General features: G+C 45.3%; 1 protein-coding gene across 3 annotated transcripts in view; it reads right to left on the bottom strand.

Moving 5' to 3' along the window:
* The window catches only part of USP35 (ubiquitin specific peptidase 35), a 51,061-nt gene that overhangs the window by 22,967 nt on the left and 12,900 nt on the right, over positions 1–15,194 (bottom strand). For all 3 annotated transcript variants that reach the window (XM_033947727.1, XM_033947729.1, XM_033947728.1), the window contains exons 3-5: positions 8,716–8,851; positions 5,740–5,869; positions 2,714–2,815 (exon numbers count right to left, since the gene is read on the bottom strand). In XM_033947727.1, coding sequence (XP_033803618.1) covers positions 2,714–2,815; positions 5,740–5,869; positions 8,716–8,851 — 368 coding nt within the window. The remainder of the gene's footprint in view (positions 1–2,713; positions 2,816–5,739; positions 5,870–8,715; positions 8,852–15,194) is intronic.

The following is a 15,194-nucleotide window of genomic DNA, read 5'->3' as shown; positions in this document are numbered from 1 at the left end:
TGTTATATTAGGTAATCTATTTGAAAGATCTATCTGCTTTTGAGAAGATATTCAACGCTTTGATAAAAGTATTTGATGTGATCTAAAAGTTAAATGACATCAGTATAATCATTGAGAAAGGTACAGCGCTGCATACGCCTTTCAGTGCTATAGAAATGTTAAATAGTTGAATTGTCATTAACATTGGGTTTTACTAAACGATGCTGGAGGTTTTTAGCGCGAGCCGGTGAAGTAAATACCTGATGTTCATAGGAATTCTATGAGCGTCGGAGCATTTACCTCACCGGCCCGCACTATAAACCTCTAGCGCTATTTATTAAAAGGAGCATTCTTCTTTCATTAAAATAATTAGGCCACTACTAAACATATAAGCCCCTGTCAATGGATTTTGGGCAGTGCCAGCACTGACCAGCCTCACCGGATATTCTATTCTAGCCACTCTCCGGATTCCAACTCTAAATATCTGGATTTTTTTTTTTTTTTTGTCATGGCAGCCAACATTTAAAAACACACTGCACCTTACCTCAGTGGTCTCCTAATCTCAAGAAAGATATAGGGTTCCTTTTACTGAGGTGCGCTAGCGTTTTTAGCGCACGCTTAAGATTAGAACGTGCTAACCCCACGCTACATGAAAAATATTAACGCAAGCTCTATGGAGGTGTTAGCGTGTAACCACCAGCGCACCTTAGTAAAAGGAGCCCATAGTGGCGCTAGAAAAGTGTCAAAGAAGAGCGACCAAGATAAAGGGGATGGAACTCCTCTCAAATGAAGAAGGACTAAAAAAGTTAGGGCTCTTCAGCTTGGAAAAGAGATGGCTGAGGGGAGATATGATTGAAGTCTACAAAATCCTGAGCGGAGTAGAACGGGTACAAGTTGATCGATTTTTCACTCCGTCAAAAATTGCAAAGACTAGGAGACACTCGATGAAGTTACAGGGAAATACTTTTAAAAACCAATAGGAGGAAATATTTTGTCACTCAGAGAATAGTTAAGCTCTGGAACGCATTGCCAGAGGTTGTGGAAAGAGTGGATAGGTTTTAAGAAAGGTTTGGACAAATTCCTGGAGGAAAAGTTCATAGTCTGTTATTAAGACATGGGGGAAGCCTCTGCTTGCCTTGGATCAGTACCATGGAATATTGCTACTCCCTGGGTTTGGGCCAGGTACTAGTAACCTGGATTGGCCACCGTGAGAACGGGCTACTGGGCTTGATGGACCATTGGTTTGACCCAGTAAGGCTATTCTTATGTAAGACACTCTAGCTTGCATACTGTAATGTGTCCTACGGGCTGAAGCTTCTTGTATTCTCACAGTGGCTTTCCCTACATTAGATTATTGAACAGCTATAATAATATTCTGCTGTAAAGTTCCCATTTGATATACCACTAACTGATAGCTATCATCTTGGCAGCTTACAAAAAAAATATGAAAAGAAATTACAATTGATAAGAAAAAAAAAGTTCCATTTGTGGTGCATGTTCAAGAGTCCTGAAAATGATCCATACCATATAGCCAGATAATTGATATCAAATAACAAATTTCTCAAATAAGTAATTATTCAGTCTATTTTTGAACTTCTCATATGATGGCTCTAATTGTGCGTCTGACTTAAAGAATGACACGGGGACATTCTTTAAGTCAATTTCCTTGCCTCATCCCTGCGAGGTTTGTTGCTGTCCCATTCCTTTAAGCTCTGCCTTAACCGCACAAGCCTCGAACACTTATAATTTTAAAGGGTTTGAGGTTCGTGCAGATGAGGACGGAGCTTAGGCATTGGTGGAATGAGGCATTATGACATCACAATCTGAGCTCTAGAATGTTGCTACTTAGGATTTTAAAGAGTTTGAGGCTTCTGCAGATGAAGACGGAGCTTAGGCACTGGTGGAATGAGGCATTATGACATCACACTCTGAGCCCTAGAATGTTGCTACTTAGGATTTTAAAGAGTTTGAGGCTTGTGCAGATGAAGACGGAGCTTAGGCATTGGTGGAATGAGGCATTATGACATCACACTCTGAGCCCTAGAATGTTGCTACTTAGGATTTTAAAGAGTTTGAGGCTTGTGCAGATGAAGACGGAGCTTAGGCATTGGTGGAATGAGGCATTATGACATCATACTCTGAGCCCTAGAATGTTGCTACTTAGGATTTTAAAGAGTTTGAGGCTTGTGCAGATGAAGACGGAGCTTAGGCATTGGTTGAATGAGGCATTATGACATCAGAATCTGAGCTCTAGAATGTTGCTACTTATGATTTTAAAGGGTTTGAGGCTTGTGCAGCTGAGGATGGAGCTTAGGCATTGGTGGAATGAGGCATTATGACATCACACTCTGAGCCCTAGAATGTTGCTACTTAGGATTTTAAAGAGTTTGAGGCTTGTGCAGATGAAGACGGAGCTTAGGCATTGGTGGAATGAGGCATTATGACATCAGAATCTGAGCTCTAGAATGTTGCTACTTATGATTTTAAAGGGTTTGAGGCTTGTGCAGATTAGGACAGAGCTTGCAGGGATGGCACAGAGACAGGAAAAGAAGTCGTGGGGATGGGACAGGAAAACGAGTTCCCGCGGGGACAGAGAAAATTTGTCCCCATGTCATTCTCTAATCTGACCCTACAAGATGATTTATGAAACCTAGACTGGTTGAACCTTGCAAATAACAAGACTAATCGTCCACGTTAATGCAACCAATAAACAGAAAAACAGTGCCACTCTTACCAAATGAAATGCCTCGGCTGAGTGCTGGAAGCTCAACAGCATGGACCTGAGAACAGCGAAGGCTCGCTCCCGGACAATGGAATAGAGTAACTTGGCAAACACCTGCGAAAAGCATAGGCTAGAAATAAACTAAAGTGCAGCCAGCGAGCAGTGAGAACAGCAAAGCGCTTTTAAAATGGCCTCTCCAGTGGCGTAGTAAGGGTGAGAGGCACCCAGGGAGGTGAACATAAGGAACGTAAGAAGTGCCATCCCCGGAACTGACCCTAGGTCCATCAAGTCCGGCAAACCGCACACGCGGAGGCTCCGCCAGGTGTACCCTGGCATAGTTTTAGTCCCCATATCACTCTGAGCTTCTCATAAGGAGAAGTGCATCTAGCTTACCCTTACCCATGTCACTTTATGCCACTCATAAGGAGATGTACATCTAACTTACCCTTAAATCCTAGAAGGGTGGATTCCGCAATTACCTCTTCTGGGAGAGCATTCCAGGTGTCCACCACTCGCTGCGTGAAGCAGAACTTCCTGATATTTGTCCTGATCTTGTCCTCTTGTCCGTGTCACATTGGACATTGTAAATAACTTATTTTCCTGCTCTATTTTGTCGATTCCTTTCAGTATTTTGAAAGTCTCGATCATATCCCCTCATAGTCTCCTCTTCCCAAGGGAGTACAATCCCAGTCTCCTAAGTCGTTCCTCGTATTCCAAGCTCTCCATACCTTTTATTAGCTTCGTTGCTCGTCTCTGCACCCTCTCCAGCAGTTTTATATCCTTCTTTAGGTTGGGAGACCAATGTTGGACGCAGTATTCCAAGTGTGGTCTGGCCATCGCCCTATAAAGCGGCATTATAACTTTCTCCGATCTACTCGTGATTCCCTCCCCTCCCCCACGCGCGCGCCCTTCCCGTTCCCCGTACCTTTTTAACTTCTCCAGCTCGAGCAGCGTGCCGTTGGTGTTGGCTCGCCCTCTGATGCCACTTCCTAAGTGCGGGTTCTGGGAGTGACATCAGAGAGAGCGCCGACGCTGACGTGGGCAGCAACCTTGTGCCGGAAAAGTAGAAAAGGTATGGGGGAAGGCAAGGGGCACGCAGGCGTGGCAAGGAGAGGAGCGTTGAGGGGGCGGAGGAGGAGAGGAGGAGGGGTGCTGCGCCCGGGGCAGACCGCCCCTCTCGCCACCCCCTTACTATGCCACTGGACCTCTCTTGCAACAGTGATGTCAATGAATAAGAGCATGTTTCAAATGGTCCTCTCCCATTCACATACTAACATGCCCATGCATACACGGAAATGGTAGACTGACAAATCCGCGTAGGACAATAGCGCCTCGACAACTGCGCGCACGGACAAATGCGCACATGACAACGGCGCCCCCCCATCAATTGCCAGGACTGCCAGAAGTGGATATCTGGAAGGACCTGATTTGCTCAGACTCCTCAGGCCCCGTCCCTTGGGAAGGGCTTGAGGCGCTTCACGCGCCAGGCAGTCCCCAGAGGGTCAAAAACAAATAAACAAAGTTAAAACACTTACCCCTCCCCCCCCTTTTACAAAACCATAGCGTGGTTTCTAGCGCCAGCCTGGCAGTAACAGCTACGACAATCACTATGAGTGTCAGCGCTGTTACCGCCATGGCCGGCACTAAAATCCACGCTGCGGTTTTGCAAAAGGGGGGTTAATTTTTCTGAGAATTAACTTCAAACTCTTCATTTCTTTTTTAAAGAGGGCTCTCTTTAAAAAATAACACGGAGGGGGGGGGGGGTCCTTTAAGTTAAATTGTTTATTATGTGAAACTTGACTCAGAAAATGTTAATAACTCCTCTTCAAAAAGAATACCAGTAAAACATGCACTTAAGAAAGATATTTACTGCAGCATCTGAACTAGAGAGTTGCACGGGGTCAGAAATCCCAGCCATCCCCTCCCGTTCCCACCAGGATCCTTTCCATCCCCACCCGTCCCCGCCAGGATCCTCTCCGTCCCCACCCGTCCCCGCAAGGAATTACCTCCATCCCCACCCGTCCCCATAAAAAGCAGCAATTTCTTCTGACAGGATCATCAATTCCACAGTTTCTTTTGTGTTTCCGCTGCTGTTTTCCTTGTGGAATCTCTTTGGTGGAACCCTTTTTTGTTTTCTGTTCAGGTAATTAACTTAACCCCCTCTTTTACTAAGGCTGACGTGTCCATTATATTATATGGACGAACCCTGCTTCCAAAGCCTTCCATCCCCGTGGGATTCCCGTTGGCTAGAGGGGGGTCCCCGTTGGAGTCCCGTGGGCCAGAGGGGGATCCCCGTGGGTTGGGGGGATTCCCACGGGAACCCCGCAGGACCCGCAGGATTCCCGCGATCCCCGTTCCCGTGCAGACCTCTAATCTGGACCTCTTCTCTTTGGTTATTTATACAGACATGCACACCATACCAGCCCACAAAGATACACACATACTCAAACAAAATAGAAAACACACACACACAAAACCCATAAACATAAAAAACAAATATACCCACACATACAAAACACAAACACAAGACCCACACTCATGTAAGCAGCGGGCTAAAAAGAATTCCACGAGCCATGCTGTGCATGTTTTCCCTAATTATTTTAGTCAAGAGGGAGTGAATTGTCTTACCATAGTGAAAAATCAGTAAGGAGAGAGGGACGAGGTTGGAACGGCCCCAGAAATAAGTCTGTCAATTTATTAAACAGGAGGAAGGGAAGGAGTTGGTTGTTTTAGGGAAACATTTTTGGATTTATTCAGGGGAAGAGATGGACGATCAAGTTGGTGTGAAGAAGTGCTGTGTCAGCGCTGACGCACCATCCCTACATTATGTTCAGCAAATAGTGGCTCTGCAAAAATACAAATGTCCCACCTGTCCCCCCTCCCCAGCCTTTGCTAAGCCAAGATGACCAAAACCCACACGGTTCCTCATTAATGGCGAATACATGACTTCCCATTTCCCTGGCTCTTGCCTCACTGCTGCTACCTCTTGGCTACAAATGGCGCTGAGGTCCGTTGCTGACAAGGGACACCGCACTCACCTTTTCAATTTTCAAGAGGGTGACTTCTATTAAAATGCTGAATTTTTTCACTGCAGCCAGACCCTTCAGCAGGGCGATAATCCATTTATCGATGTTCTTTGCTAGGGGCCATGAAACCCAGTCAATCATCCTGCAAGGAAAAAAAATACTTACAGATATAAAACCATAGTAGATGATGGCAAAAAAAGAAGAATCTATCTATCCAGTCTCTAGCTGCCCATATTGCTAATAATATATCCTAGCCGTCAGTTGTATAATGTGACCACTCATCACTCTTTGTATGGAACTGATCTCATCTTCTTCCTCCTGTGTATTTTACCATCTTAGACAGATAAGCTTATAGATATCCCATTTGGTTCACTCCCAGCACCACTCCATTCTCATGTATAACTACAAGCAGGGCAGGCCAAGTAGAAGGCAAAGTAGGCATTCACCTACAGTGGCACAATTTGAGGGCCATCCAGTATGTCATTAGGCAAGTCTACAGAAGACTGATCTTGGCTGGCACAGGGCCTTGAACTGACTGTGATGATTCTTTAGACTTACTGATATCTTGTTATTGTCCCAGAGAAGAGGAGATGCTGAACACTTAAGGGAGGAGAAGAAGGAGAGATACTGAACACCTTGGCAAGGGGGAGAAAGGGAAAGAGAGAGATGATGGTCACCTTGGGGAGGTGAGGTAGAACAAGGGAGATGCTGGACTCATTGGTGAAAGAGAGGTAGGGAAATATACAAGTAAGCCTTCATTCACAACTACCCATTGAAGGGGGGGTGTACCCTGTTTTTTGTCTCCCTCCCAGTATAGACCCCTGTGGCACTCCACTGTTTACTCTCCTCCATTGAGAAAAATGACCATTTAACTCTACCTTCTGTTTTCTATCAATAACCAATTCCTAATCCACAACTGAACTTTGCCACCTATCCCGTGACTCTTTAATTTTCTCAGAAGCCTCTCATGAGGAACCTTGTCAAAAGCTTTCTGAAAATCTACATACACTACATCAACCGGCTCACCTTTATCCACATGTTTATTCACACCTTCAAAGAAGTCAGGTAAAATTGGTGAGGCAAGAGCTCCTTCGGCTGAACCCATGCTGACTCTGTCTCATTAAATCATGTTTGTCTATGTGTTCCACAATTTTATTTTTTATAATTGTTTTCACTATTTTGCCCGGCACTGAAGTCAGACTTACTGGTCTATAATTTCCCAGATCTCCCCTGGAATCTTTTTTAAAAATCGGCGTAACATTGGCCACCCACCAATCTTCAGGTACAGATGATTTTAGCGACAGGTTACAGATCACTAACAGCAGGTTAGCAATTTCATGTCTGAGTTCTTTTAATACCCTGGGATGTATACCATCCGGTCCAGGTGATTTATCACTTTTTAACTTGTCAATTTGGCTTAGTTCATTTTCCAGATTCACCGAGATTTCTTTCAGTTTCTCCACATTTCCAGTTCAGGTAGATCTCTTATATCCTCTTCTGTAAAGACCGAAGCAAAGAATTCATTCAGTATAGCTTTATTCATCCGGTATAGCTTTATTCTCCCTGAAGTGCCCCTTTTGCTCTTTGATCATCCAAAGGTTCCACTGATTCCCTCAATAGGAAAGAAAAGAGTTAAAAAAATTTTTTTGTTTGTTTTATTTTTCAATATGTTAGCTTCATATACTTCATCCACTTTTCCTGCAATGACTAACTACTTTGAAAAGAATTCGTCTGTTTGACCTTCAAACCAGGATGTCACAGCTTCCTTGACATCTTCATCACTTGAAAACTGCTGTCCACGGAGAGATTTCTTCAAAACTTGGAAAAGGAAATAATCCAAGGAAGCCAGGTCAGGACTGTAGGGTGGATGGTTCAGCTGTTGGACCCCACATTCTTGGATGACAGCCTGAGATTGTCCTGACACGTGATCCGGTGCATTGTCATAAAGAAGTAGCACATCTGCTGTGAGTTTTACTCATCTTTTCTCCTTGATTGACTCCCGCAAAGCGACCACTGTGTTGGCATAACCCTCCCCAGTTATGGTTGTCTTGTATGGCATGAACTCCAGAAGCAAAAGTCCTTCATCATCCCAGAGGACAGTTGCCATGACTTTGCCTGCAGATTTTTCTGTCATGAGCTTTTTTGGGGGTGGAAGATGACTTTTGCTTCCATTTCATTGACTCCATTTTGGACTCAGGATCTCTGTGATCAACCCAAGTCTCATCTCCAGTCACCAAACGATTTAAAAAAAATTTCACTTGGTCTTCACGGAGCATCTCCAAGTACTCTTGAGAGCACTGGAGCCTTGTGACCTTGTGCCATGTCACATCGTTTGGAGCCCCTCTTGTACTAACCTTGGACATGCCCAACTTTTCATGAATTATTTTCCAAATTGTACCTGCCAAGATGCCCATTTCTTCAGCTATTTGGGAAGCCTTAATTCGTCTGTCTGACAAAATTAAATCTTTGACTTTCTTGTACATTTCTGTGGAACTAGCTTCCACAGGCCGTCCAGTGTGACGGTCATCTTCAATGGACTCTGTACCCCACTACTCCAAAATTGTAGGATGAAGGGGCAGTCTCACCATAAACTGCAGTCTTGCATTCATGGATCTCCTTTGGCTTTTTCCCTTCTTTTGTGAGAAATTTTATCACTGAACAGGGCGCTAAATCTACCAGTTTGTTACTTAATTCACATGAGGACTCTCCTGACATCCTGTCTCTTGGAATGTTAGACTCGTACTGAGCTGCAACTGTGCATGAGTAATCTTGAAACATGCCACAACATGCACGGACATGTTTCAACACGCTTGCTACTGTCTTTCATACTCAGGTAAATTATTGAACGACCCTCATATGCAGCGCTGTCATCAGAACAACATATTTAAATGTCTTACGTGCCTCCCACAAGCTGAAAAACTATTAAAGCACTGTAATTTGTGGCAAGGTTACATAAGGGTTGCTTTCAATGCGAGCGCAAGCTCTTACCGACAAATGGCTGTCATCATCTGTGGATCTGTGATGCTGTCGTCATTCGTGAGGTTTCTAACGATCTCATCTGTAAGTTCTAGTGGGATGTACTGAACCACACTGGCCAAGGCACTTGACGGGGTTAGGAGTCTATCTGTAAAAATAAATATATATATATACACTGTATACAGGAGAGGGATGTATGTAAATTCTATTAGATTATCCAAAATTTGGTGAAGAAACAAATATTTTCCTGAAACTTGTTCTCTAGTGTTTTCATCTGCATTGTGAGGTCATAGAGCTTTATGGTTATAGAACATAGAAACATGATGGCAGATAAAGGCCAAATGGCTCATCCACAGCATCTACTATTTCCTCCTCCCTATTGGTTAAGGCTCTTAACATTTGCATCTCCTCTTCCTATTGGCTAAGGCTCTTTACACCTGCATTGTGATGTCATAGAACTTTAGTAACATAGAAGCATGATGGCAAATAAAGGCCAAATGGCCCATCCAGTCTGCCCAACCACAGCATCCACTATCGCCTCCTTTTCTTAAGAGATCCCATGTGCCTGTCTCACACTTTTGTTGGATTCAGACACAATCTTTGTCTCCACCACCTCTACCGGCAGACTATTCCACACATCTACCACCCTTTCTGTAAAAAAAGTATCACCTCTTAAATTCATCCTATGCGCCTACATTGGATAGGCACACCAATATAGGCAGACCATATAGAATTTGCCAGTAAGTGCATATTCAGTCAAGGTATTGGGGAGTCCAGAGACTGTTACAGAATATCCACATGTCAGCATTCACAAACTAACATTTAGGTGTGCTGACTTATGCCAGGCCTAAGGGCTTGCTGCATGGTTGCACTATTTGTTTTTTTGTTTTCATCTTGGAAAATAGATTTTGATTTTACCTCCAGTTTTCCCGAGCATGACCACCAAGCCAAACCAGCAGCTTAGCTGTTCGACATGAACAGTTTGGTTCTAACAGAATAAACGATCAATACCGGTGAACGAGTAGCCTAATGATTAACAAACACTAGGCTGAGAACCACAGGACAGAGAATGACACGGTGACCAAATCCATCACCATTCCTGTCCCCGCGGATAACCACGGGAAACAATCTCGTGTCATTCTTTATCTCCACCTCAGTCCTTCTCCACCAGCATTCTTCAATGCAAGGGTCAGTGGCTGATTCTTTATGTGAGCCAAGTATAGAATAATGAAGCCATTGTGACATCACTGCTGAGGTTGCCTCTTAGGCATTGGTGGAATGAGGCATTATGACATCACAATCTCTGCTCTGGAATGTTGCTACTCTTTGGGTTTCTGCCAGGTACAGTACTTGTGACCTGAACTGGCCGCTGTTGGACCTTGATGGACCTTCGGTCTGTCCCAGTATGGCAACGCGTATAGTCTTATGTTCTAACCATCCCGTGTCATTCTTTAGTGTCTATCTAAATCTCGGCCCTTCAACACCAGCTGCCTTCAATGCAAGGCTTGAGGGTTAGTGGTTGTGCTCATTCATACTCTTGATTTTTCCCTCTCTCCTTAAAGAATGCCATGGAGATGGTTTCCTGTGGTTATCCGTAGGGACAGGAACAGTGACAAATTATGTCACCATGTCATTCATTACCATAGGACCTGGGTTCAAATCCCACTACAGCTCATTGCAACTCTGGACAATTTGCTTAATTCTCCATTGCCTCAGGTATGAGTACAAAACTTAAATTGTGAGCCCACTAGGAAGAAAGCACCTGCATATAATATGTAAACTACTTTATTTGTACCACAGAAAAGTATATATCAAGAATTTAATAATAAATACTGCATAGAAATTTAGCACAAAAACTTATCCTCTGGAAATGGAATATATTAGACAGAAGGGGTGGGACCTGGTGGCAGCCTGGAACACAGAGGCTCAAACATTTGCAGCCAGCACTGAAGCATGAGGAGAGAGAAAGATGTTGAACCACAGTAGAAGGAGAAGAAATACTGGAACACATGGGGGGAAGGTGGTAGAAGAGAGAGGAGCTATGCAGGACATGGGAGAAAAGGCAGGGAAATGGAAAAGGGATTGGGACTTGTATACTCAAAGCGGTTTACATACAGCTATTTCAAGCATTTTCCTTCTCTGTCCTGGTGGGCTCACACTCTATTAATGTATCTGGTGCAATGGGGGGGATTAAGTGACTTGCCCAGGGTCACAAGGAGCAGCATGGTATTTGAACCCACAACCTCAGGGTGCTGAGGCTGTAACTCTAACCACTGTGCCAGACTCTCCTCCAGTACATCAGAAGTGAACAAAGTATAGAACAGTGAAGCCATTGTGACATCACCACTGAGGTTGGCTCTTAGGCATTGGTGGAATGAGGCATTATGACATCACAATATGAGCTCTGGAATGTTGCTGCTATTTGGGTTTCTGCCAGGCATTATGACATCAGGGAAATGGACTGGAACGTGTATACTGCCTTTTTGTAGTTATACAAGCATACTCAAAGCAGTTTACAAACAGGTACTTCAAGCATTTTTCCTTATCTGTCCCGGGTTCTATTTAATGGAGGATTAAGTGACTTGCCAAGGGTCATAGGGAGCAATGCAGGGTTTGCACCCATGACCTCAGGGTGCTGAAGCTGTAGCTCTAACGACTGCACCACACTTTCCACCAGTACAATATCAGAAGTGAGCCATGTATAGAACAATGAAGCTATTGTGACATCACTGATGAGGTTGGCTCTAATTGGTGGAATGGGACATTATGACATCAGGAAAAGGGATTGGGACTTGTATACTACCTTTTTGTAGTTATACAACCATACTCAAAGCAGCTTTACATACAGGTACTTCAAGCATTTTCCCTATCTGTCCTGGTGGGCTCACAAAATATATATCTATATATACAATATATAGTTGGTGTAAATCAGAGTGCATTTGTTGGGGGGGGAGGTGAGTTAACTAGGTGTGGTGTGCGAGGCACATTGGGGCCCCCAATATTTTTATCCCTCTTCAATTCTATTATCCCTCCTCCCCAAGGCTTCCACAGTTTCCAGGAGAGACTCTCCTCCAGTCAGTCAGCCTACTTATAGCAGCTGTTTTGCCACTGTGGCCCAACATTAAAATGGCTTGACACCCTTAGCGTAGAGAATACATAGAAATATAACACCTTTTTTGTAATTTCAGATTACAGATTGCGAAAATCTCCAAAAGGATCTGACGACACTGGAAGAGTGGGCCAATAAGTGGCAAATGAGTTTTAACATAGGGAAGTGTAAGGTCATGCATGTAGGAAAAAAGAACCCGATGTTCAGCTACAAAATGGGGGGATCACGGCTGGGGGTAAGTAACCTTGAAAGAGACCTGGGGGTAATAGTTGATACAACACTGAAGGCATCGGTAGAGAATGACACGGTGAAAAAATTGGTCCCCGTCACCGCCCCGTCCCCGTCTCACCATCCCCGTCACCGCCCCGTCCCCGTCTCACCATCCCCGTCACCGCCCCGTCCCCGTCTCACCATCCTCTTCACCGCCCCGTCACCGCCACTGCCACCCCATTCACCGCCCCGTCACCGCCACTGCAATCCCATTCACTTTTCTTTATTTACGTATAAAGGAAACATTCTTTAAAACTTTAAAACTTTAAAACTTAGTTAAATATTAGTTAATAACTATACAAAAACAAAACACGCAGAGAAAAAATTAATTAATATAAATTCTCAAAACTGACACATTTTGATCACTAAATTTAAAATAGTTATTTTTCATACAGTTTTTCAATCACTAATCTTCCACCACCCCTGGGGCTAGCAATGCAAAAACAAACACGACATGTACTTTAAATGCTTACAAAGTCCCACCTCTTTACTAGAGATCTTACTGAGCTCCTTCAAACCCCCAAGCTCCCATCCCATACACCTCATTTGGGCCAAAAGGGTTTCCGAAAGTACTTTAGCCCAAAGAATGTAGGGCCTCCCTTTAGGTACAATTATTCCAAGGAACCCCAATGGCCAAAATTAGAACCCATGAAGGGACACAGAGTGTAGAAGTCTGCTTGGTGTTCTCTTTAAGTCTCAACTACTGGAGTTGCCATTGAAGCATATTCTAATCTGTCTTGCCATACATGAGACACACACTGTAGAAATCTGCCTGACTTTGTTCTAATGTTCCAACTACTGAAATTGCTGTTGAAGCCCTATCTAACACATCCTAATCTGTCTTACCACACATGGAACAAAGACCATAGAAGTCTGTTCAACACTGGCCTTACTGTAGTTCCTCACAGCCAGAGTCGCTGTATAAGCAGTGCTGCAAGTCTCCCCTCCCCCCAGCGATCACGGCAGGAGGGCACCCAACCCCTCCTGTAGACCCCCCCAACGGCCCTCCCGACAATCGCAGCAGAAGGGTACCCAACCCCTCCTGCCGGTCCTCCCAATGGCCTCCCCTAAGATCGCCGGCAGGAGGGTACCCAACCCCTCCTGCTGGACCCCCCCCCCAACGAACCCTCCCACCCCGGAACCCCCTTAGTCTTACTTTCCAAGTTGGACCGGACGGCTCCTCACACGTATGGCCAGCAGGCTTGCCTCCGTCCAAATGAGGCGGGCCCGCCCCTACCCTGCCCAACCCACAGGATCCTAGGGCCTGATTGGTCTAGGCACCTAAAGCCACTCCCGCTATAGGAGGGGCCTTAGGTGCTTGGGCCAATCAGGCCCTAGGATCCTGTGGGTTAGGCAGGGGAGGGGAGGGGCGGGCCCGCCTCATTTGGACGGAGGCAGGCCTGCTGGCCAGACGAGCGAGGAGCTGTCCGGTCCAACTTGGAAAGTAAGACTAAGGGGGTTCCGGGGTGGGAGGGTTCGTTGGGGGGGGGTCCAGCAGGAGGGGTTGGGTACCCTCCTGCCGGCGATCTTAGGGGAGGCCATTGGGAGGACCGGCAGGAGGGGTTGGGTACCCTTCTGCTGCGATTGGCAGGAAGGGTTGATCTGACAAATGAGGAGCACGGTGAAACACAGGTAAATAGCGGTTCCTAGAAGGGGGTACATTGGCCCGCGGGGACAAACCTGTTCACCGTTTCCGCGGTCGGTGAATGGCCTTGTCCCCGTCACCGCAGCGACTGCTAGTTTTCTTCCCCGTTTTCGGCGGTGACCCGCGGCTTAAATGCGGTGGCCGCGGGTAAACCGTCACCGTGTCATTCTCTAGGCATCGGCACAATGCGCCACAGCCTCAAGGAAAGCAAACAAAATGCTTGGAATCATTAAGAAGGGCATCACGGCCAGGACAAAGGAAGTCATCCTGCCACTTTATCGCGCAATGGTGCGCCCACATCTGGAGTACTGTGTCCAGTATTGGTCACCGCACCTCAAGAAAGACATGGCAGTACTCGAGGGAGTCCAGAGAAGAGCAACTAAACTGATAAAGGGTATGGAAAACCTCTCATATACTGACAGGCTAAAAAAGCTGGGGCTATTCTCCCTTGAGAAGCGGAGACTTAGAGGAGACATGATAGAAACCTTCAAGATCCTGAAAGGCATAGAAAAAGTGGACAGGGACAGATTTTTCAGATTATGGGGAAGCACAAGTACAAGGGGGCACTCAGAGAAATTGAAAGGAGACAGGTTTAGAACAAACACTAGGAAGTACTTTTTCACCCAAAGGGTGGTGGATATGTGGAACGCACTTCCAGAAGCTGTGATAGGCCAGAACAAGTTACATGGCTTCAAAGAAGGTTTGGATAGGTTCCTAGAGAACAAGGGAATTGAGGGGTACAGATAAGAATTAAGGATAGGGATAGGAGTAGAGATAGATTATAAAAATAGTCAAGGACCACTGCTCAGGCAATGGGCCTGATGGGCCGCCGCGTGAGCGGACCACTGGGCGAGATGGATCTCTGGTCTGACTCAGCGGAGGCAACTTCTTATGTTCTTATATTCTGGCAGGAGACTTCAGGTGCAGGCAAAAGGTAAGGAAGTAATATTGGTAGTGGAGGGAGGGGCCCAATTCAGAATTAGGACCTCTCGATCTTCTTATGTGAAATTCTATGCGCTCGCGTTGACTCACTGCACGAGAGGAAAAGATTTCAGTGACTGAATTGGCTGATGGTAACAATTGCCAAACAGACTTACCACCGACACATCCTTAGTCTACAAAACCTCCCTCTTTTAGTTTAAAGGTGAGACCCCAGTCTTTTTTTCTTTACAGTCCCAGTGATATAGCGTGGAATGAATGACTCAAGTCAAATACAATGTCCACAAAAATGCATATTATTTGGTCCAATAAGATTTCAATGCAGTATAAGGGCAGTGCAGACATTTCTCAACACTTATCTTTGAAGCTATTCTCACCTGCTCAACGGAGCTGCCTGTTTCAGCAGTTAACCAAAGCAAGCAGAGAACCAGCTCCATCAGAGAGGCTGGTGCAGGAACAAACAGCAATTCTTTTGAAGTAGCTTCTGATGAAGCAGCCGGTGAAATAGACAATAGAGAATGACACAGA

The sequence above is a fragment of the Geotrypetes seraphini genome, chromosome 6 (genome assembly GCF_902459505.1).
Source record: "Geotrypetes seraphini chromosome 6, aGeoSer1.1, whole genome shotgun sequence".
In the NCBI taxonomy this organism is placed as follows: Eukaryota; Metazoa; Chordata; class Amphibia; order Gymnophiona; family Dermophiidae; genus Geotrypetes; species Geotrypetes seraphini.
Note: the sequence above shows the minus strand (reverse complement) of the source record. Positions and strands in the feature narration are given on the sequence as shown.